The sequence below is a fragment of the Diabrotica virgifera genome, chromosome 1, assembly GCF_917563875.1.
Source record: "Diabrotica virgifera virgifera chromosome 1, PGI_DIABVI_V3a".
NCBI lineage: Eukaryota > Metazoa > Arthropoda > Insecta > Coleoptera > Chrysomelidae > Diabrotica > Diabrotica virgifera.
Window position 1 is genome coordinate 3937732 of NC_065443.1, and position 19466 is coordinate 3957197.

The following is a 19466-nucleotide window of genomic DNA, read 5'->3' on the forward strand; positions in this document are numbered from 1 at the left end:
AAAGCGCACAATATTTTTGGTTACATTTTAGTAGAAGTTATTCCTGGCATCGTCCTTTACAACATCTGATAGGTTTCAAAAATTCCTGAATTATAACACGTTTTTTCACCCACAGCCTGGAGTGTAGTGGAAAAATACATTTACTTAAGTAATAAAATTAAAATTTTCAGAGCGATTTAAAAAGAAGATTAACTCTTACTTGGGCAGCTGAGAGACATATTTAGGAGCAGTATACCAATCAATTTAGAAAGACAAGTGTTTGATCAATGTGTGCTACCGGTAATGACATTTATGGAGCAGAGACACTGACTGTAACCAAGGCAACAGAGTAGAAAATGAGGGTTGCTCAAAGGCATATGGAAAGACCCATGCTAGGCGTAACTCTACGGGATAAAATAAGAAATGAAGATCTGAGACAAAAATCTGGTAGGTATCACAGATGTTATTAGAACGTGTCACCAACCTCAAACGGAACTGGGCAGGACACGTAGCCAGGCTGAAGGATTCAAGATGGACACGAAAGTTAATGGAATGGAGACCAAGAAAAGATAAACGTAGTAGAGGAAGGTCGCCTACACGATGAACAGATAATATCAGGCGGATTAGTAAAACTGGCAACAATCCGCACAAAACCGTGAAGTGCGAAAACTGTTGGGAAAAACCTATGTCCAGCAGTGGACGTAAATTGGTTGGATGATCATGATGATGAATCAACTCATACTAATTTGCTAACATGTATATATGAAAATACAGCATAACCCTTACCTCATTACAACAGAAAATGCATTAAAAGAGGCCAAAATCATATTATTTATATGAGGCCTATGTAAAATTGTCTTCATTTCTTCCCAGCCGCTTTTTAGAGCTGTCGCCATTTCAACTCTACTGGAGGTGAAATTTTGTTTTGCTTCGTTAACCAGTTTTTTCACTGGAAAGTCTTCTTGAGGATTGCCGGTATTTTTAGAATAAACCTTCCTCATAACTACTAATGCTGCTCTGTTCCTTCCCATACTCATAAGGTATTTCGGACTTTCTGGTAAAAACATATAAAGGATACCAGAGATTATGGTCATAGAGGCACAAATTAACATGAAGACGTTCCATGCGTGAAATTCTACAAATAGGAAAAAAATATAATAGGTGTCAGCACAGCTTTGCTTTTACTTAGATGCATTTAAACCAAATATATCGCACAAGAGAACAATGCATCAAACCTTCAGTATGAATACAGCCTTACAACGTTATTTCAGTATACCCCTTCATCATCAGAGACTCGAGCTGATACAAGCTCATACCTAACCAACCAAGGAATGTCTCTTGCTATTTCTTACTTCAAATGGATAGCTCCAAAAGTACAATCTATTCTGATGGATATAAATGAAACATGATTTGATAAAATCATTTTTTGTACTTTTGAGCTGTCTAAATTTACAAGTTTGTACCAGTCCGAGTTTTTGACTATGCAGGGATATGCTGATATAACGCTTTAAGACTCTGTAACGGTAAGTAGTGATACACAGGATTTATGAATTAAAATAAACATAGACAGTTGAATTTCGATTCAATTCGAGTCTCTTGCCATTCTCTGACACGTGTTTCTAAGTTTACGCGTCATCAGAGAGGCTCGTCAAAAGGCTGAACTGATGTTTATGAATTGTTCTTTCGTACCTTATTTAAGATCAAACCAAGAAGGAGAAAATAATTATTTAATCTCTTATCGGACGCAACATTTATCCTGTTGATGTTTTTATTTCTTCTAGTACCTATTATATGAAGAAACAATCATCGAAAACGATCAGTTTGGATTCAGAGCCGGCATGGGGACGAGAGAAGCCCCCTTCAGTTTACTAGTTCTCGCCCAAAAATGCTACGATCAACAGAAAGATATATGTATATGCTTTATAAACTTCGAAAAAGCATTTGATAGAGTGAGACACAACCTACTATTAGAACATTTGCAATAATTTGCAAAAAACTTATACTAGAACCAAAATGCCAGAGTTAGGATCGAAGGTTTCACATCCGCAGAAGTAGAAATTATGAGGGGAGTTAGACAGGGATGTGTTCTGTCACCATGGCTATTTAATCTTTACTCCGAGTTTCTATTTAAAGAGACACTGGAGGATTCCAAGGATGGAGTCAAGGTGAATGGCGTAAATATCAACAGCATTAGATACGCCGATGATACGGTGTTGATTGCGAATACCGACTTGGGTCTACAACGACTCATCGACAAGATCAACTCGACCTGTGAGTAATTTGGTATGAAAATAAACATTAAAAAACCAAAGTGAGGTCAATCTGAAAAAACCAAAACGTACCTCAACCTTGCACAATAAATGGGCCCATTTTAGAACAGGTCAATAGATTTAAGTACCTGGGATCGATAGTAGAGTAAATATTGATCTAGAGATAAGATCAAGAATAGCACAAGCCAGAAAATCTTTCGAAAAAAATAAAAAAACTGCTTAGTGATTCTCGAATAAAACTAGAAATTCGACTATGTTTATTAAAATGCTACGTCTGGTCGACTTTTCTCTAAGCAATTGAGATATGGGCCCTTTTAGGCCTTTGAAATGTGGATCTACTGGAGAATCTTCAAAATTTCGTGGGCATCGCATACCTCAAACGAAGAAGTGCTGCATATAATAGGCAAGGCAAGAGAACTTTTCAACACAGTGAAATTTAGAAAAACATCATACCTAGGCCACATATTGAGAAATAATAAGTACCAATATGCTCAACTTATAGCGAAAGGAAAAATCGAAGGAAGGAGAGGACTAGGAAGAAAAAGACTATCGTGGCTCAGAAACATCCGACAATGGACAGGGCTAAATTTTGAACAGCTAATAAGAACAGCTGAAGACAGGACAGAGAAGAGTTTGCAATTGTAGTAGCCAACCTCCATCGTGGAGAGGGCACTTTAAGAAGAAGAACAAGTATTATATGATTTTAGTAATTCAAAACCCACACTTTCCCTGTCCAAAAGCGTTTATATGTACTAAAAATGATATCGTCGATATCTTTATTACCCGGAGTAATCCTACATTGACTAGACTATGAATAAAAACTCTTTTCGACAATAATATCTAATCTATTTTGATTAAATTTTTTTATGTTTACTACAAAGTTCGTTAATAGTTACACAAATTTAATGTGCTTGAATAATGGATATTGCGACAATATTATCTAGGGGGGCGGACTTTAAATATGCAACAAGTTATACTTATTTTCCATTATCGGTTCTATAAAGGGAGAATAAAGTTAAATCAAGTTATTAATAATTAAATTATTATTCCTTTAAATATACTAATTTTTAGAAAATTTTGATATTGATTAGCTATGCGATGCGAATAGTCGAGTTTTTGGTGTACCTACTAAATTTTTCATTTCTTTTTATTATTCATCATATCTTTTCTTCTCTTGTTTAATTATCTTCTTATTAACATCTTATCCACATCCTCTTTTCTGTCTTCATCTTGTAGTGCCTATCCGTTTCGGATGTTAGCGTAGCGACCATCATGGCAATCTGTATTTTGCACACTGCTGCTCTAAAAATATTTGTAGTGGTTTTGTTGAACCACGTACGAAGATTTTTCAGCCACGAAATCCTTCGCCTTCCTGGTCCTCACTTTCCTTCTACTTTTCCTTGCAAGATTAGTTGCAGCAGTCCACATCTTTCGCTGTTCCTTCGATTTTGTCAGTGTTTCGCACTTATTAGTATACTTGCTTCCAAATCTTCCTCCTCGTTCCTTGAGCCCTTGTCAGGGCGTGGTGGCACTTTAAATATTGTTATCTTACTGTCTCTATCTGATTGGGTGCGATCTTGTGCCAGATAAACCGCCACATGTAGAGATTTTCCTATCAGAGTTTTCATTTGATCCGCCCATCGTATTGAAAATCTTGCTCCTAGTCTTTGACCTTTTCCATTTCCTTCTACGTTCATTCTTCTTCTTCTTCATGTGCCGTGCTCGATTATCGAACGTTGGCTATCAAATTGGCTATAGCAATTTTATTAACGGCAGCTCGGAAAAGGGATGCAGAGGATCTGTGATACCATTCTCTCAGGTTTTTAAGCCATGACGTTCTTCTTCGACCTGGCCCTCTTCTTTCGTCTACCTTGCCTTGTATTATTAAATGGAGTATATTATATCTCTCTGGGTGTCGCATAACATGGCCAAACTATTCAAGTTTTCGATTTTTAACTGTTCTGACGACTTCTGTGACTTTTCCCATCCGGTGCAAAACAACTTCGTTGCGAACTCTATCCACCCAACTTATTCGTAGGATTCTTCTGTATACCCAAATTTCAAAGGCTTCCAATTTCTTGAGAAGAGTATCGGTTATAGTCCAACCTTCGACACCGTACAAAAGAGTAGAGAACACATAACATCTCACTAATCTAATTTTAAGATTCAAAGTAATGTTGTTTCCACATAAAAGTTTCTTTATCTTAAAGAATGCAGCTCTGGCCTTCTCTATACGTATTCTAATTTCTTTGCTCATGTCCCAGTTCTCATTTAGATTACAACCAAGGTAGGTGATACTGTTAGTTCTCTCTAATTGTTCACCATAAGCTGTTACTACTTCCGGTTGTATTGGCGTCTTACTGACAACCATCACCTTGGTCTTTGCGGTGTTTAGCTTGAGTCCATATTCATCACACGTTGTGGTAATCCTATTAATCAGATGTTGAAGTTCTTCATAATTGCTCGCAATTAACACCGTGTCATCCGCATATCTCAAATTATTAATATTGACGCCATTCATTTTGATACCACATTGAGCATTATCCACTGCTTTATTGAAAACAAACTCAGAATAGATGTTAAATATTAGTGGGAACAAAATGCAGCCCTGCCTTACTCCTCTTCGTATTTGAAGTTCTTCAGACGTGTCCCAGCCAATCCTGATGTTTGCACGTTGATGCCAGTAAAGATTTTTGATAATGCGTAGGTCTTTATCATCAATACCCACTTTCTGAAGAATAGCAATCATTTCCGTATGTTTTACCCGATCAAAGGCCTTCTCAAAGTCAATGAAACACATATAAACCGGATGTCCGACATCTCTGCATCTCTGTACCATAACCTGAATACTAAACAGTGCCTCTCTGGTCCCAAGGTTATTGCGGAATCCAAACTGTGTATCACCAAGCGTATATCCTAGAGTGCAAAATTCGTAGAAATATCTTTAAAACATGACTCATCAAGCTAATGGTTCGGTAGTCACTACATCTTTTCGCGTTTGCTTTTTTAGGTATCGTCACAAAAGTCGACAGCGGCCAATCCGTTGGTATATAGCCAGTTTGATAAACTTTATTAAAAAGATGAAGGAGAGATCTTTTACCTGAATTTTCGAAGAGCTTTATTATTTCATTCGGTATTTCGTCTGGTCCCGTCGCTTTTCTGGTCTTTGCTAATCTTATTGCTTGTTCAATTTCGTCCATAGTTATGTCAGGTCCTGTAACTACTTCGTTAATTTCAAGCTCGGGCCTTTCATCATTAAACAGTTCCTCAATGTATTCTTTCCATCTGTCTATTTTATCCAATTCAGTGATAATCAGTTTTCCGTCTCTATCAACGATGTTATTTGCATGTTTTTTGTTCTGACCGGTGAGTTCTTTTATTTTTTTATACATATTAAATGAATCATGTTTTCTCTGCAACTCTTCAATTTCTAAACATTTTTTTTCAAAGTATGTTTCTTTTGCCTCTCGTATTTTAGTCCTTATCTCTTTATTAATGCGTTTATACATTTCGATGTTTTGATTCTTAAATTTGCGTCTTTTTTCCATCAAATTCAAAATCTCATCGTTCATCCACTGTTGCTTCTTTTGATTTTTCTCTTTGAAGTTTGGAGTTGAGTTGCTTATAATCGTTTTGATTTGGTTCCAATGATCCTCGATGGATTATTGTTGTTCGCTATTCTCAAAATTGCTCTCTAAATTGTTTGAAATACCCTGACTGTTGTTTCTAATAAAATCGGTATCCAGTTTGTTAGAGGATCGTTGTTGTTTTATCCGTTTAAGTTTTAATTTTATTTCGGCTAACAATAGATTGTGATCAGATGGCACATCGGCGCCAGGATAGGTTTTTACAGACTTAACTGCATTTCTGTAACGCTCACTGATGGTTATGTAGTCAATTTGGTTTCTTACGATATTATTGGGGGTATCTGCTGGAGATTTCCACGTATATAATCTCCTTTTAGGTAATTTGAAAAAGGTATTCATTATACATAGATTATGTTTTTTGCAAAAATCTGCGAAATAGTCTCCCCTTTCATTTCTATCGCCCAGTCCATAACAGCCAATATTCTACGTTCATTACTGCATTAAATCTCGCCAATTATATATTTTCCGCTAGTATGTCATCGATTCCTGGATTTTTTTGTTTCTTAGTTGGTTGAGAGCCTTCTACACTTCTGCTCGTAAAATGACTGGTTCTGCCTCTCTGATTGCATGTTTCTTGTATTTTCAGGCTGATAAATCTTTTAAAGTGCCTTTGTATCATCCTGAGCAGTAATTTTTTAGCTCTCTGCAATGCTCTCTACGTCGGATTTTACTTCTGCATTATGGCCTTGAGCCTTTCCTGCTGACGTCCGCTATTTCTTGAGTGTTGTTTCCTATTTTTGTAGTATGTTGTAGCGTAACTCTTCTTCTTTCAATAATTTTAAGGTTTCTTCTGAGATCCAATATTTGTGTACTTTTGGATTTTACGCGGTTATCACTCTTTTTCAATTAAGACATTATATAACAACCTGCTAATTATTACGTTTTATGCCTGGTTGCAACAACAGATCTTAAGCTTAAGAGGTGCGTTAGGCTCAAAATTTTCAGCTTGCCACAATTAATTGCCACGTGGATTGCATCTTAAACTTGGTTTCAGTTACAACGTGCATAGATAAGAAAATTATGGTGTAACGTAAGACTTAAAGCAGCCTTATCAATAAGCTGCGCTAGGCTAAGCTGGAACTTAAGATTTGTTGGCGCAACTAGGCATTAATAACACCAAGTGAGCGACTTTTAAATTTAGACATAGAGAATTTTCATCAGAATTATTTCGTATCTTTTCTTATATAATATATCCTTATTTACGTATTTTATACTTTACCAAAACCAAAGATTGTTATGTTAATCTTCCTCGGTAGAATGGCCCACGCTAACACTGGTAAAAAAAGATTTATCACGCTGAAGAAGATTCCTCTTATCATGTGAACGGTCCCTCTGTATTTGGACGAGTGGAATTCGGTGATGTGTGTAGTGGTAGCTGAGTATGGACCATTCAAACTGAAAAAAAAAAATTAATGAATATTTATGTATGAATAATGATCAAGTCATGACCAAATATGTCAAGTTAATCAGATCATGATCAAAATAAAAATTACTACGAAGATAGCCAACGTCCGCAACGGACAATGCACATGAAGAAGAAGAAAAAGACAAAAATGCTAAGGACTGAAATGGTTGAAAATGCGATTTGGTGGTGTGAGTCGTCCAGGATATTTTGAGGATACGTCGGTATACCCACATTTCGAATGCCTCTAGCTTTTTCATTAATGGTTCCGTTATTTCCAGGTCTCTGCACCATACAGCAAGACTGGAAATATATAACATTTTAGCAGCCGTATTTTTAGTGGGAGAGATACACTGCGATGCAAAAAAATCGATCCACTAAAAATTTGGTCATTTTTGAAGTTTCGAAATTCCTAAACTCGTTGTTTGATTTAAGTGATTTTTTCCACGTTATAGCCTTATTCATTGACAATATCACTGTAATAATATTGTTGCTAGACAGTCAAACTGTCATTGTATACTGAGTGTACGAATCAAACTGTGTTTTTTCTCAAAGTTCGCATCACCTTGTGGACTATTCTAGCACTTATAAAATACTGAAATTAAAACCTAACTATAGCCTCAGGTTTTCTTAACATTTTTTCTTTCAATTCATTCGCTTATGTTGAATAATAAAAAAGTTAGGTACTTTAACAAATGGCCATGTTCGTCATCAGTACAGGGTTTTTTTGAAATAAATGGGGCAAACTTTAAGGGGTAATAATCATATGTCCGCAAACACTTTGTTTCCGAGTTACGGGATGTTCAATATTTTTTTACAAACTAACAATTTATTTATTGCTTTAAAACCAGTTGAGATATGCAAATCAAATTTGGTGGGTTTTAAGACGTAGTTATTGCACATTTTTTGACATACAATTATTAAGAATTTTATATTCACCACTGGCGTGCGTACGGGTAATATTATGGGTCATAATACAATACCCGTTTGCTCGCCAATGGTGAATATAAAATTTTTAATTGTATGTCAAAAAATGTGCAATAACTACTTCTTAAAACCCACCAAATTTGATTTGCATATCTCAACTGGTTTTAAAGCAATAAATAAATCGTCAGTTTGTAAAAAAAATATTGAACATCCCGTATCTCGGAATCGAAGCGATTGCGGACATTATGATTATAAAGCAAATTGTGATTATTTCCTCATGTAAAATTATCCCCTAAAGTTTGTCACACTTATTTAGAAACATCCTGTACTGATGACGAACATGGCCAGTTGTTAAAGTTACCTAACTTTTTCATTATCCAATATAACTGTTGTGAAGCTGTTGTGACCAAGTGCTGTCCTTAACTACATTCATCGAAGCTGACTTTGAAAGACGTGAAAAATCTGCCATAACATTTATAGACCTTACGGCTGCCTATGACACTGTGTGGAGAGAGGGTCTTATTTATAAGTTGATGAAAATCATACCCTGTCTCAAAACTTGCCAGCTGATAAACAATCTACTAACTAACAGACTGTTTCAGGTATATATAAATGATGCACGAAGTAGCGTTAGAAAACTTAACAACGGCTTACCTCAAGGCTCAGTGCTAGCTCCTTTATTATTTAACCTTTATACGGCGGATATACCTGAAACAAAATCGAGAAAATTCGCTTATGCAGACGACCTGGCCATTGGCTTCCAAGATAATAGTAAGGAAGCTGGAGAACGAGCTCTAAACGAGGACCTAACTACACTTAGTAACTACTTTAAGAACTGGCGCTTACGTCCTAACACAAGCAAAACTGAAACCTGTCTCTTTCACCTGTCGAATCAACTTGCGGGCGATACCCTCAATGTAACTCTAAATGATGCAGCTATCAAACATAACAACAACCCCAAATATCTAGGCATCACACTTGATAGAACACTCACCTTCAAAAGCCATCTTACAAACGCAGCCGGTAAACTGAGAACAAGAAACAATATAATAACAAAACTTGCTGGAACAACTTGGGGTGCTTCTGCAGATACTCTTCGGACCTCTGCTCTAGCTTTGGTTTTTTCAGTGGCAGAATATTGTGCACCAGTATGGTTAAATAGTGCACATACAAACAAAATCGATGTCCAACTTAATCAAACCATGAGAATAATCACTGGAACAATAAAATCAACCCCAGTGAGATGGCTGCCTACTTTGAGCAATATTGTTCCACCAGATCTACGCCGTACAGCAGCATTAGTGAGAGAGTATCAGAAAATTGTAGCCAACATAAAATTATCAATCCATCAAGACATACCAGACATCTCAAAAGAGCACCAGCGACTGAGGTCTAGAAATCCTCCAATCAGAACTGCCCGAACAATTGGTGATTCCTATGATATACAAAGGCAATGGTCCACAAGATGGATGCCAACAATAGCAGCAGACTATATTCAGATATCCATCCCAACCCAGGGTTTCATCGGATCGGGTCTGCCCCGGCCCACCTGGGCGAGGCTTAATCGCATACGTACCGGACATGGTAAATGTGCTGATTCTCTGTTCAAATGGGGTCGTGCAGAAAGTCCACAGTGTGATTGTGGATCGCCTAGACAGACCATAAGTCATTGTGTTTCAGATTGCCTAAATCGTGCCTACCGTGGAAACCTCCAGGACTTTGTGGAATGCTCCCCAGATGCAATTGAATGGCTATGTAAATTGGACATTAATATTTAGATTCATTCATTATGTTTTGGTGTTTGAATAATATATATTATATTTGTGTATTTATCGTACTGAAAAAGTCCATACGCTAAATAAAATAAAATTATCCAATATAAGCGAATGAATCGAAAGACAAAATGTTAAGAAAACCTGGGGCTATAGTTAGGTTTTAATTTCAGTATTTTATAAATGCCAGAATAGTCCACAGGGTGATGCGAACTTTGAGAAAAAGGCACAGTTTGATTCGTACACCCGGCATACAATGACAGTTTGATTGTCTAGCAACAATATTATTATGAGCGATATTGTCAATGAATAAGGCTATAACGTGGTAAAAAATCACTTAAATCCAACAACAGGTTTAGGAAATTCGAAACTTTAAAAATGACCAAATTTTTAGTGGATCGATTTTTTTGCACCGCAGTGTATGTCGCAATGGGTGACAAGCTGAAAATTTGTTAATAGCTTAAGGGTGTCTAGTCGAATAAACTTTGATATGTGTGAACACTGGAATAGGGGTAGTTTTAATTGTGGAACAGGTTAAAAATTTGGAACGGTCACAGCACGAAAACGGCACATTTATTTTGTCCGACAGAACAGACTTAAACTCTTCGAACAGAGATTAAACTCTCATGCAAAAATCAGACTGCTATTTATCACCAAATGGGCGTTTTAATGAGTGGAACATGTAGAATATGTCAAATGACAGGAATTATGACAGGTAATAAATAGCAGTCTGATTTTTTCAAGAGAGTTTAATCTCTGTTCGGAGAGTTTAAGTCTGTTCTGTCGGACAAAATAAATGTGCCGTTTTCGTGCTGTGACCGTTCCAAATTTTTAACCTGTTCCACAATTAAAACTACCCCTGTTTCAGTGTTCCCATATATCAAAGTTTATTCGACTAGACACCCTTAAGCTATTAACAAATTTTCAGCTTGCTATTAATCAACTTTTTTTTCATACGCGGGATCCAGACCTATCTGGCGAGTTATCAGAAAATTACTTTAACACCTCTACCAGGTTATCAGTGGGAATTTTTTTTGACATTAATGCCTTTAAAATAATCTAATCCGTGACTCATTAAAAACATCTATTTAAATTTCTTGGATTTCTAATTCCTTTTATTTAGTTGTTTTTAACTGTCAGGAAAATCCATGCGGTTTTTAAATTAGTGTTTTTCATTGCATTGTTTTTTCTTCAATCGGAAATTCCAGAATAATAAACTGTTTAAAATTAAACAAGTTCAATCCATGATCTTGGAAACACAAAAAAAATACACTAATCACAAAAAGTATTGCATAATTTTTGAAACAGAAAAAAAGTTTAAAATAATTTTTAATTTTACTCAGCAAAATGTTATAATACTCGTCTATCGTCTCCTTTAGGAGACGATAGACGATTTTGGTCCACAAACCAATAACATTTCAAGTTGAAGCGTGTTTTTGCTGAAAAAACAAACAGTAAACAAAACGTTGTTAAAGGAGAATATTTATTTTGGGTATTTGTGTTCGAGAATTTGATCTGTGCATATGTCTACTAGTCCAGGGCGCATTTGTTTTGAGATGGATGTTGAGAGGTGACTCATATTTTTTTTTTGCAGAAATTGCTTGGATTTAAGGCGCGTTTACATGTATCCAGTAACTGGCGCCAGTCGCACTGGAACGACAGTGCTGGCATCATGTAAACGCTTTTTTGTTCCAGTCCAGCGCTGTCTGCCAGCGCTGTCTCGAATAGAAGGCTGGTCTATTTTTCGTGCCAGTGGCACTCGTCCGCGTCCCCTCTAACCCCGTGCCAGTGGTTGTAGACACGTGTAAACACAGCGTTCCAGTCGCTGGCGCTGTCGTACCTGTGGTTTCAGTGGCCGTATTAGGATTTTTAATAAGAGTGCCAGTGAGATTGGCGCCAGTTACTGGATACGTGTAAACGAACCTATCCAGCGCTGTCTTAGTCAAGCACTCGCATTCCAGTGAGATTGGCGCCAGTTACTGGATACGTGTAAACGTTACTTAACTCATATAATAATGATTGAGTTATCCTCCCACTCAAAAAGGTCCGGAACATTGTTTAAATCAGGGGTCGGCAACCTTTTTCGGACAACGGCTAATAGTCGTAAACAACGGCTATAACGAACAAACAGTTAACAAAATTTTAAATCAAAAACTCCATAAGAAAGCCCTGAAATTAGTGTATCCACCACCACAGAAAGAACCCAGTACCTTCTGCTCTCTCACATATACTGGCAAGATAACAACAAAAATAGTCAGATACATAAAAAAGAAAGGAATAATACCAGCTTTCAGAAATAACAACAACTTAAGCAAATATATTAAGAACAATAAAAGCCGAAAGAGAAAGCAACTACAGAGTGGTGTGTACAAACTAACTTGTGGTGACTGTCCGAAAACGTACATCGGTCAAACTGACAGAACTTTTGACAAACGGATAGCAGAACACAAAAGGGCTTTCAACAATAGAAAAACAGACACTTCTACATACGCACTTCACCTTCTAGATCATAATCATTCTTTCAATGAAGAGTTTCAAATTCTGCATATCCAAAATAAAGGCCTTAAGCTATCTTTTTTAGAATCTATGGAAATTAATAAACTGAAAAATACAGATATAATTCTGAATGACCAACTCGAGACAAACAGCTCCCCACTGCTCAACCTATTCAGTTAGAGACTTAAAAAGGCAAACACATTGTAAATTATATCACTTGAGAAAGGCACTCTGCCGAAACAGCTGTAGTCACATAGTTGTAAATAATAAATTTTGTGGAAGCATATAAAACAAAAGTTTTCAGTGTTTTATTGTGAGAGTATTTTAACATTCTGCTAAATATTAAAAATTCTTTTTAAACTTTTTTTCTGTTTCAAAAATTATGCGATATTTTCTGTGATTAGTGTGTATTTTCTCTACATATAAAAGTGGTGTTATTACCAATACACAGGGTAGCGAAAATGTATTGAAACACGGTAATTTCTCGGAAACCGCTAGAACGATTTTTTATAGATTTTGGTGGGTAAGGGTCTTCTAATGCGGCCGATATAGTGGTAATTACATTGTTGTCAAATCTTCCGTTTTTCTTGAAATCTAATGAACTTTCTTATTTCAAATGGAACACTCTGTATATTTTTTTCTTTTTGACGTCTTTAAGAAATACTGATTATTCACATATTTATTAAAAAAATTTAAAAACAAATTATAAAAATCAATTTTATCGGCCCGAGTAGACATTATTTTAGGTTCTTTGGATCATTGAGAACAAAAAAGGTCTTTTGTAATATTTCTCTAAAGTTAATAGTTTCCGAGCTATAAACAATTTAAAACTAAAAAAAATCGAAAAATGACGATTTTCTAGGTTCAAAAACACAAGTAAAAAATATCATGTTTGAAACTACGAAGGGCCTAAATTCAAGTTTAAACCTTGTTTCATCAGCTACGGATAAGTAATTTGCGCTTATTTAATTTTAAACCACTGTTTTTTTAGTTGTTAATGCAGCCCGGTCTCCCGTCCTTACATATGCGCTTCATTAACAATTAAAAAAAAATGTTTTAGAGTAAAACGTGTCAAAAATTTTTATCGGAAGCTGATAGAAGAAGGTTTGACCTTGAATTTTGGGTACTTCGTAATTTCAAATATTATTTTTTTACTTGTGTTTTTAAACCTTGAAAATCATCATTTTTCGATTTTTTCAGTTTTAAATTGATAAATTGTTTATAACTCGGAAACGATTAACTGTAGAGAAAAATTACAACAGACCTTTTTTGTTCCAATGATCCAAAGAACCTAAAGTAATATCTATCCGAGTTGAAAAAATTTATTTTTATAATTTGTTAAAATTTTTTTTAATAAATCTAGAAATAACTCCAAAATTATGACATAATATATGTATAGGGAATATAACGAAAATAATCAGTATATCTTAAAGACTTCAAAACCCAAAAAATATATAGGGTGAGGCAGATAACTGGCCTATTAGAAATATCTCGAGAACTAAAGGCAACAGAATCATGAAAATTGGAATAAAGGGGTTTCGAAGGGTGATCTATTAAATGAAAATATTTTCATCTATTTTCAACTTCCGGTTATACCGGAAGTTGCTTATAACTTCGCTTTTTTAAATGGAACACCCTGTATTTTTTTACATTTTTGGATTCTCCTCAATATCTTCTTTCTTAAAAAATGAGGTTTTGTAATATTATACAGGGTATTTTAAAAGATATTTACGTTTTTTTATTAATTTCGTAACAATATTCACACCCTGTAGAATTGTAATAGTTTGAGGTTAAAAACTCTGCTTACGTTCAAGTGATTTTTAATGTAGTGTACTATTGTTAAAAATCATTAGTACAGCTAATTTTTAATTTTAGTATACAGGGTTGGTCGAAACTCGGAATGAATATTTTCTGAGTTTTCTTAAATGGAACACATTGTATTTTAGGCCCTTTATTTGCCTCACCCTGTATAGGGTGTGCTATTTGAAATAAGAAAGTTCATTAGATTTCCAGAAAAACGGAAGATTTGACAACAATGTAATTAGCACTATAGTATCGGCCTTACTAGAAGAAGCTTATCCATCAAAATCTATAAAAATCGTTCTAGCTGTTTCCGAGAAATTACCGTGTTTCCATACTTTTTAACTACCTTGTATATTTATAGGAATTTTAAGGAATATAAAGTACATATACTCACATTAGCCCAGACATAAATTTGGCCCCCATCAACATGCCTTTGCTGGTGGACATAGCTGCCATTACAGAGAAAAATCCAGTCACCAGGTAACCGTAGACAATGATCTTTTTCCTCCCAAGGGCATCGCAAAGGTAGCCCCAAAATAATCCACTAGAAATCATACCTGAAATAATAATACTATTTTTCTCTTTACTAAGGACATAATAGGTCCTTAATGATTGTCATTATCAGTCTGTCCGTCTGCGCAATTACTCTTGAGTGAAAAATCCTAGAGTCTTAAAACTTGGTACAACATAGGTTTTCCTTCGTCTTCTTAGCTTTCTATCGTCCATTTTTGGACGTAAGCCTCACCCGAGTCCTACCATGGATCACTATCCTGAGCAACATAGGTACTTCCAATGTGTTCTTGCTATTTCTTTAACGTCAGCTAATACCCATTTCATCAATGGTCTTCCTCTTGGTTCTCTACCTTTATAAGGACTCCAATGTTGAAATATGTCGTTTCAATGTTGGTTTTTCTGTGTAGCAGTGTGATATGCGAAGCTCTATTTAACCAAGATCAATAGTCTATTTGTCTAGTAGTGTGATCTGCGAAGATCTATTTGACCAAGACCAAGACCAATTTAAAAAGACCAAGTGTCAAGCTATTTTTGACAAGTTGTAAATACCAACGATATTATTTTAAAATAAAAAGCGTACCTTACCTGCAAAAGTAACTCCATTCAGAAGACCCTTATCTTCAATAGTAAGGTGTAAATCGCACTCTGCGACTGGTACTATATAGGTCATTCCTACGGTTTCAACCATTTGTGTGGCACATGGAAATAAGATCACTACCAACAGTGTGTAGTTGAACCTACCAAATCCAGTTTCGGAAATGGCTTCTTCAAAAGTTTTCGGAACTTCTGCTATAAAGCAAGATAACTGTAGTAAAGCATTTAGACATATAATATAAACAACAGCAATATGAAGAAATGGAAAGGAATAGACAACAGTCCAATAGTCGAGCATTTTGCAAGAAAAGGGAGGCTTTAAACCTAACTACGTGTTGGTACTCAGGAAAAATAATGATGATAAATAATCAATGAAGGAATTTCAAACATGGCAGAATTATTTTCATAATTCAGCTTAAATGGACAGCTTCATTTCGTTTCGATTCAGAGTTGTTCATGTTAATTCCTCAATTAACTCAAAATTTCAATCTACGAATTGCGCCAATAACTGAGCGTTTGTAGAAGGACTCTAGACGAATCTGACGGTGTATACCTCACATCCGGGAAAATTCGAATTTTTAAGTTATTGGTTTCATAATTATGATCAAATCTATTTCCTATGGGAAAACGGTTTTTCAAGCTCAATAATTCGTGTAATAGCTTCAGTTATCATACTTGACCTTAGATGCATCAGATACTACTTGTCAATACGTTTCAAACTCATGTTTAGTGATCAAAATCGGTTAAGCTGTTTAGAAGTTATTAAGCTACAAAAGTATAATAAAATTAACGATTATTCCCGAAATGGTTTATGTAGTTGTAGTGGTTACGACGCTAAATTTGATCTGGCAGCGGGCAATCCGAGTTCATTAACCGGTCATCCCAGTATTTTTTTTTCAATCTATTTCGAATAGAAAAAAATCTAGTGTACATTCGATGGACACTAGATCATTTGGGAGATAATGCGACCATTTATAAAGCTTAACGTGTAATCGAGAAAAATTGCATTCAACTTCATATATTTAATTTATAAAAGACTTTGAAAAACTCCTGATACAAGAATAAAAAACCGCTAAATGCCGTAAAAATGAGTGGCGCATACAATATTCCAGCTACAAAAGATCTGATATGAATATTAGTTGGCGCAAAAATGTATTTTCATTTTGATGCAAAATAAAATTTTAGTTTTATTTTAAACGATATTTCCATAATATTTGCTAAATTTGAAGTAAACGCGCCACAAAAGAGTTTCAAAATTCAAACTGTATCAAAGTTACTCTTTTGTGCAAATATTATGGAAAAATCGTTTAAAATAAAACTAAAATTTTATTTTGCATCAAAATGAAAATACATTTTCGCGCCACGTACTTAATATTCATATCAGATCTTTTGTAGCTGGAATATTGTATGCGCCACTCATTTTTACGGCATTTAGCGGTTTTTTATTCTTGTTTATTATACTTCACTTCGTCTGTTTGTTACCGTGCATTGTCATTGTCATTATGTCCGAGACTATGTAAATAGAGAGCTCGTAGCGTTATTGGTATAGCATTCGGCTAGAGATCGAGAGGTCTTGGGTTCAAATTCGGACCATTCCTATCCTTTTTTTTTTGGAAAGTGGTAAGCATTAAAGTTAGTTTAATATTTAAATAAAATAAAAATAAACTGTTTAAAGCATATTTATTTCGTTGAAATCATATAATAGAAGTGTAACTTCTTACGTGCGTACCTACAAAGTACACACATTCTTTTTTTATTACCTTAAACATTTAGATAAGCGTTTAATTAATAAATTATTCATTAATGGAAATCACAAAGTGTCAGTTCCGGTCTATAAGTAGCATGTAAGATAATTTTTTTTATTTTAATAGAGGTATAGCAGTGTCCTTTTTCACAGAAAAAATTATTTTGTCTTAAATTCAAGAATTATTCTCAACAACGCTGACATAGGCTATAATAATTCTTTTTTAATGTGGTTTATATCATTGAGTTAAATCAATAATCTATTATTCAAGTGCTCATGTAATTGCATAATATCCAAGGCTATCTTTTAAAAAGATTGTAGATTATTTTTTATTTATAGAAAAATGTCGATTCAACATGTTCAATTCAAATCTAGTAAAATTTAAAAAATATCGCATGATGGAGTAGAATAAAAAATTACAGGGTATTGAATATCTCTAGGATAGGCTACCGTAGTATCTCCCAATCTGTTGGTACCTGGGAGAAATTATATCCTAGACCCATTTTCGAGATGTAGATGATATCTTCGAAGAGAAAATATAAAGTAATGACAATGGAAAAAACTATAGCAAGTATACAATTTGATCATAAAGATGTACATAAAATAATTTGGATCTCTCCTGATGGGAAAACGAGAAACCAAATAGACCATGTACTCATTGAAAGAAATCTCAATAGATCCGTGACTGATTGTACAAGCCACAGAGGAGCAAATATTAACAGTGATCATAAATATATTAACAATAGTCAAACTTTCAAAGCAAGAAATTTCAAAACAACCATGAAAAGGAAAATAACGGAAAAAATACCAATTGGAGTAGCTCCAAAATAAAGAGGTACCAAAAAGAACAGAGGAAGAAATAAATAAAAGATTGAGAAGAATCACGACGGGAAACATAGAGGAATGAAAAATAATAAACAGCCAGGATAGAAGCGGCAGACCTTAGCATTGGAAAAGCATAAAAAGAAGTGAAAACACTGGTTTGATAGGAATGCAAAAGAATCCTAGCGCAGAAGAACAACCCAAAAATGGAAAATATTAGAAACAATACAGAAAAAGGTAAAGAGCATTATAAAACCAAAAGGAGAGCAGTTAAAGGATTATGCAGACAAAAGAAGAGAGAATTACTGAAAAAGTAACTAGAAATAATATGTCAACTGAAGACAACTATGTCCAAAAAGAAATTGGAAATTTTTATCAGGGAGTAAAATAGACACAAGTGACACAAAAACAAAACACAATGTTTTGCAGAAATAAAGATGGTATGTTCCTGGAAGACAAGACAGAAAAATTAAACACATCGCAAAATCAATAAAGAAATGGAAAGACGGATTAACTTGAATATAATTTGTAAAATATATCTAAAATAAAGGAAGATAATTTTAATTCATGTACGTACCTTCATATTTATGTAATAACTTAAACTGTTCCTTTTCTTCATCTTCCGCGTCTTTGAGAGATATTTTAGTTTCACCTGAATCCATTTTGTGTCATTATCATCTAAATCGAATCGATACTCTCAATATCATTAACTTTGATAATTAATATAATTAATTCACTAATTATATTGATGATAAGAAGTAGAGCACTCAATAACGGGAGATAAAGTGCGCTACGGCGTGATTTCTATCAATTCATGATTTTGCAACTATACCATTTATTTCGTTAATACTAATCGTGTGTGATACAATAATCGTAGAATGAGAATGTTTATTTCGATTGTTGGATTATTCAACTATTTAACGTCAGACTTCGATACGCGTAATGATTTAACATATTAAAAAATAGTGCAGGAAATATTTCTATAGCCTTACGCTATAATTACTATTTCTGCTAATTTTATTTTTTTCTTAATTTTTAATTATTTTTTCTCAAAATCGAAACGACGTTAGTCATTCAAAATTAACATGTAAATAAAAACGGAATGTATCCTTCACCATCTGTTTTTAGTTTGTGCGGTGTAACAAACTGCACCCTCATAAATTAAGTACTATATCAGACAATTGTGTCAACAACTCACTAATGTATTCAAGGGCGTTTTCTTAAAACTGCAAAAGTATAAGCCAGACCTAAATGATTTATTGTCATCTGGTCAGAGGGAAGTAACGTAAACAGATTATCGTTGTGGTTTTCTTTTCAGTCACGACACAGCTGGTGAACGATTCACACACCAATCGTTCGGCCCTTTTCTGAAACCTAAGCGCAATACCTTTTTGTTACCAAAATAAATAAAATATTTACCGTTCGTTTTGTTACATTCATTTCAATCAATTCCGTCAACATCACCACCAGAATATTTCATTTTTGCTTAGCGAATAT

The 19466-nt window shown here is 34.7% G+C and overlaps 1 protein-coding gene across 2 annotated transcripts in view; it reads right to left on the reverse strand.

Moving 5' to 3' along the window:
* Positions 1-18858, reverse strand: part of LOC114335444 (synaptic vesicle glycoprotein 2B) — a 39487-nt gene extending 20629 nt beyond the window's left edge. Inside the window, exons 1-5 of one of the 2 annotated variants that reach the window (XM_050654150.1) lie at positions 18547-18858; positions 15395-15598; positions 14691-14853; positions 7116-7291; positions 766-1114 (exon numbers count right to left, since the gene is read on the reverse strand). In XM_050654150.1, the coding sequence (XP_050510107.1) occupies positions 766-1114; positions 7116-7291; positions 14691-14853; positions 15395-15598; positions 18547-18631 (977 nt within the window). In that variant the 5' untranslated portion in view covers positions 18632-18858. The remainder of the gene's footprint in view (positions 1-765; positions 1115-7115; positions 7292-14690; positions 14854-15394; positions 15599-18546) is intronic. The other variant, XM_050654156.1, reaches the window with a different exon arrangement.
* Positions 18859-19466: the final 608 nt, after the last annotated feature.